Raw genomic sequence first — 4,650 nt, forward strand, 5'->3', positions numbered from 1 at the left:
TGTATTTAACCCATCCAAAGTGCACACACACAGCAGTGAACACACACACGCCGTGAACACACACCTGAAACAGTGGGCAGCCATTTTTACTGCGGCGCCCGGGGAGCAGTTGGGGGTTTGGTGCCTTGCTCAAGGGCACCTCAGTCGTGGTATTGAAGGTGGGAGAGAGCGCTGTACATTCACTCCCCCCACCTACAATCCCAACCTTTGGGTTTCGAGTCCGACTCTCTAACCATTAGGCCACGGCTTCCCCACGTACGTAACATAGTACCTAACATAGTACCATAGTGTCTGAGAGCACCTCTCCTTCCGCAATTAAAGCTACTCAAAATGTTCAGTATTGCATGTTTATTTAACCTTTTTTTCAGTTAAATAAGTGCATCATCCAGGTGTTTAAAGTTAACCTTTTCTTGTTGTATACTACAATTTATACTACAAAATTGCATACAATAGTCCATGAGTATGCAAATGCAGATGTAGAAAGACAAAGTGTCTTTTTACTAGTTTTTTTCAAGAGAATAATGTGTTTCCTTGAACAACCAGTAAGTAATATCTCCTCACAGTATATCTGCACAATCAATCAACTCTACTGTGATTTTTTCTCTATTTATTTTGAGTGAGAAAGTCCATTTCGTCAAATATTGTCATGTACAGAAACACCCTGTGGGAGAGGAAATGTGGTGGCAAGGAGTCCAGCCTTGTTCAAAATCCCCCAAAACAAGAGGAAAGGACATTTAGAGCCCACAGACCATCTAGTAGTAAAATCCACCCACCTTGTTCCCAATGCGCACCAGATGATCTTATTTGCATATTACTAAAACAGTGTAGAATGCTTTCCCATTTTAGGTCTTTTGTTTGAAACCAGCCTTTCTTATCCCAGCTGTGATTACACTATTCCCATGGTTCCAAGCCTCATTATTGTTTCACAGTTGCTCTCTTTGCTCACCTCAGTGGAAATGATTGTTTGGTAGATAATCAAACGATACACTGTGGACACACTACATGGAAATTATGCAGGAACTATACAGTGGTTCACTTTAAATTGACCTTTAATGTTTATGCAGTAGATATGAATCATCATATATTTCGTACATTTTATTATTGGGGAGGGCGATGTATATTGGGAAGATATGAATCATCATATATACATTTAATTACTGGGGTGGGCAATGGAAGAATAATTAATTGGGCACTAAATTATACATTTATATGTTCTCTGGTGTTGTAGGATGTTCTGTAATATCACTTGTTTGTTTCTGTAGTCCTTGATATGAAAGATTTGCCTTAAAAATGTATATTTATTATTTTGTAGTCTTTCATCTTCTCAATGAGACGAGCCCAAGACTTTGCACAGTTGAATAATCTCTTACTTTAGATTCTCTTGTTCTGTTAGATGTCCTATTAGAGGCCTTGCTTCCAATTATTTTTGACATTTCTGCTTTCACAGTACAATGTGACATGGCCTTTGATTATAGAAAATGACTAAGCCAGTCAAAGGGCCAGAAGAAGGTCTTCTGTCTTAAAAACCAAAGTTGAATTCAACTGACAAAAAAGCGTTTATCCTACTGAGAACAATTCTGAGACTACTGTGTTTTTTAAATGAGGGATTTAAATATAGAAGTCTTTAAAATAATTTGTGTTTTTTGGAGGTAGACCAAAAATCAGAAGATAGAAGAAGGAAAGACTGGGTACATTAGACATGGAAGATTAAATTCTGACAGATTAAGAAAGAGTGGATATTGGATATTGGTTTTGATTTGGGAATTTTATTTAATTTATTTTATTAAGTATATTTTGGGTTGTGATGTAAACAGGTAAACATTAATCTTACTCCTAAGAATGAAAATGTTTAAAAGAAAAATATTTCCACCCCACGGTCCTGTTGTTTATAGGTTGTAAAAACTTTAGTTATTGTATGTACTAGAATACTAGAATACAACAACCAAAGTGTTACAAATCCCCTGCTTTGCCATGATAAATGTTTTCAATGAATAGCCAGTGTGGTTCATTCAGTGAGTTTATTCAGAGTACAATGAATGTATAGATGTTCTCTGTATCATGCAGCATTTACAGCAGGAGCCCCATTCAGGCTGCACTGACATGATGCTTGATACAAATTGAAACACCTGCAACATTGTCATGAATCAGCAGCACTTTTCCAGATTAAATAATCCAACCTCCTGCTGGGCGTTGATCTTTATTTTGATCTACTAGGGCTGGAGCCTCTTTTGATGACTTTGTCATGTGATTCTAATGAGAAAACTGTTATTATTAACTTGGACTCTTCAACAGGTCTGTAATCCTCTCATATTGTTTCAAAGTGTGAGGATTCTGGAATTACATCCCCTCTTACGATGCCCACTCAGTGGAACCCTGCCGTCTGCGTGCTGAACACAAGCCACGTTGCAGGAAATCTTAATCAACTTTCCACCAAACAAAACACTTGAGCTCTGTCAGTGTCTCTGTCATCAGGTTCTCAATGAGATTTTGTGTTTTTGTTAATAGCCACATACTCATAAGAAACCAAGACAATGGTGAATCTAAAGATAACGTGGCACATTTGCAGACAATGACTGGTAGGCCTATAAAAATGGACCAGCTTGCAAGACATCACAGGAGACAGCAGCTGAACCACTGAAGAAACACTCGGGATCAAGAATGAAGCTTTCCGTTGGTACCATCCTCATCACTGTTGCACTTTTGTCTGAGTGCTACTTCAGAACTGCTGCCATCCCCATGACCAAAGCTGAAGACACAGAGCCAGATCTGCAAGGCTTGAGCGAGAGCTTGGAGGAGAACTCTCTGAGATCCGCATCAGGCAACTCCAGAATCATCATGGTGGCCGACTCCAATCTGCTGAGGACCCTAACATCTCTGAACAGAGGACTCCCTCATCTCAGTCTCCCCGAGAGCCTTGTCAGCACAGAGCGCAGAGATGTCGGAACAGACCTGAGCCCGAGCATCACCATCATCAAAAGGGACACCATGAGGTGCATGGTGGGAAGAGTGTATCGGCCATGCTGGGAGGTGTAGGTCTTCTGGGACGATGGAAAGAATGCAATCAGATTTGCTTTCTCTAATCTAGTGTTGCTTGTAGAGAGGATGTAAAACTTGATGCTATTTAATGACACTGATGCTATTAAATGCTGAAAAGATTATTCTACCAAGGTCTTATCTGTTCTCGTCTGTTCTAATTTAAAATTTTCCTTTTTCATACTTCTCTTTCATTTGTGTTCCATTTGAATGTGGGATCTGAGGGTGTCGTGATCAATGCTCATACCATACATTTTTGACTAGGTAAAAGTGATTGTTTTTAGCATTAAGTATTTTTTTTTTTCAAATTAAAATATTTTCTGCAATGTTAGCTTATAATGCAGAGAGTACTACAAGTCATATGTATACTGTTCATAGTTATTATCATAGTTTAAAAGATCAATATTTTGTCATGCCATATTCATTAACCTTAGTCAGTTCTACTCTGATTTAAATGGCATCTAATTTTAGCTGATGAGAAAGTATCAAATGAAACCAAACATTTTATAATTTATTGTAGACAAGTATCAACGTTTAACAAAAACATTGTGAAAACTACTTGTTTTGAAAACAAGCTCCTGAAATAACAACATTACATTAAGTACTCTACTGTAAAACAGTATTTTGAATTATTTATGCTTTAGTGAGTAATTTACAAAGACCACTTACATAGGATTAGCAGTTTGGGAAACGGACAGATGTATAGTTATTTTCCATCTTGTTTTCTGTATCACTGATGAAATAAAAAAAAATTCCATCAGTAATACACTGTGGTTCTGAGTAAACACTGTGGCCAGGCATTTTTAAAGCAATGCTTTGCCTGGCTCAACCAATAGCGAGAGTCTGGAGGCAGGACTACCCCTGTTAGTCAGAACAATGAAGGATGGGGAATGTTAGATTTTTCATTGTCTAAACCTTTTAACAACATTAATGGACAGAATTCCAAATTGTAGTCAATGATGTGTGAATGAAATCTCTCTGTGAGTACAAATTTTGCCATGCAACAAAAGGTAAATCAACCTTTTGTCTGTGGCCTTCTACATCATTTTGTCATTATAAGGAAACTATTACCCTTTTTGGCAGCATTTGTTCAGACTTTCCCTTTCTTCACACAATCTTGGCTAACCACTTTAACCTTATGGCTTTGATGAGTGCCACACTCCTGTCCATCCAATTACTTTTCCTCCAGCCCTCACAACTCTTTAGCTGATTTGTGACCCGTTTAATCTGTGCTTCCAGTCTCCTGTCATTGGTTAGCGGTCAAACACAACAGTGGAGGGGGAAAATATAATTTTTCACCTGATTAATAACACAGGGGGCATATCATGGGGGAGGTGATGTTTATGATAAGATAACAACAAGAAAGGCACATTAATTAAGAACAACAACCAGTATTAGTTGTTCTGTTGTTGTAGCTCTTAGCCAATAAAATGTGGTTTCACTTTTCCTAGATGAAGATTATCAACATCTCACACTAGACATTGGAGGGCAGAAAGTGCTCTTTGTTTTAAAAGCAGTAGGCTATGTACCCTTTGCATTGCTGTAGGGTTTTTGTCAAAAAAGTCTCTCAGTTTTAAATGAAGTTCCTTAACATAAGTTAGGGAGGAGCGAGCCCAT

The 4,650-nt window shown here is 38.1% G+C and overlaps 1 protein-coding gene across 1 annotated transcript; it reads left to right on the forward strand.

Annotated features, from left to right (window-relative positions):
• Nucleotides 1-2,627: 2,627 nt before the first annotated feature.
• LOC107575048 (pro-MCH 1-like) lies at nt 2,628-3,033 on the forward strand. Its single transcript, XM_016261459.1, has one exon. It carries the CDS (start codon nt 2,659-2,661, stop codon nt 3,031-3,033), a length of 375 nt encoding a protein of 124 aa, XP_016116945.1. The 5' UTR covers nt 2,628-2,658.
• Nucleotides 3,034-4,650: the final 1,617 nt, after the last annotated feature.

The sequence above is a fragment of the Sinocyclocheilus grahami genome, unplaced genomic scaffold, assembly GCF_001515645.1.
Source record: "Sinocyclocheilus grahami isolate Dianchi unplaced genomic scaffold, SAMN03320097.WGS_v1.1 scaffold2447.1, whole genome shotgun sequence".
NCBI classification, from domain to species: domain Eukaryota; kingdom Metazoa; phylum Chordata; class Actinopteri; order Cypriniformes; family Cyprinidae; genus Sinocyclocheilus; species Sinocyclocheilus grahami.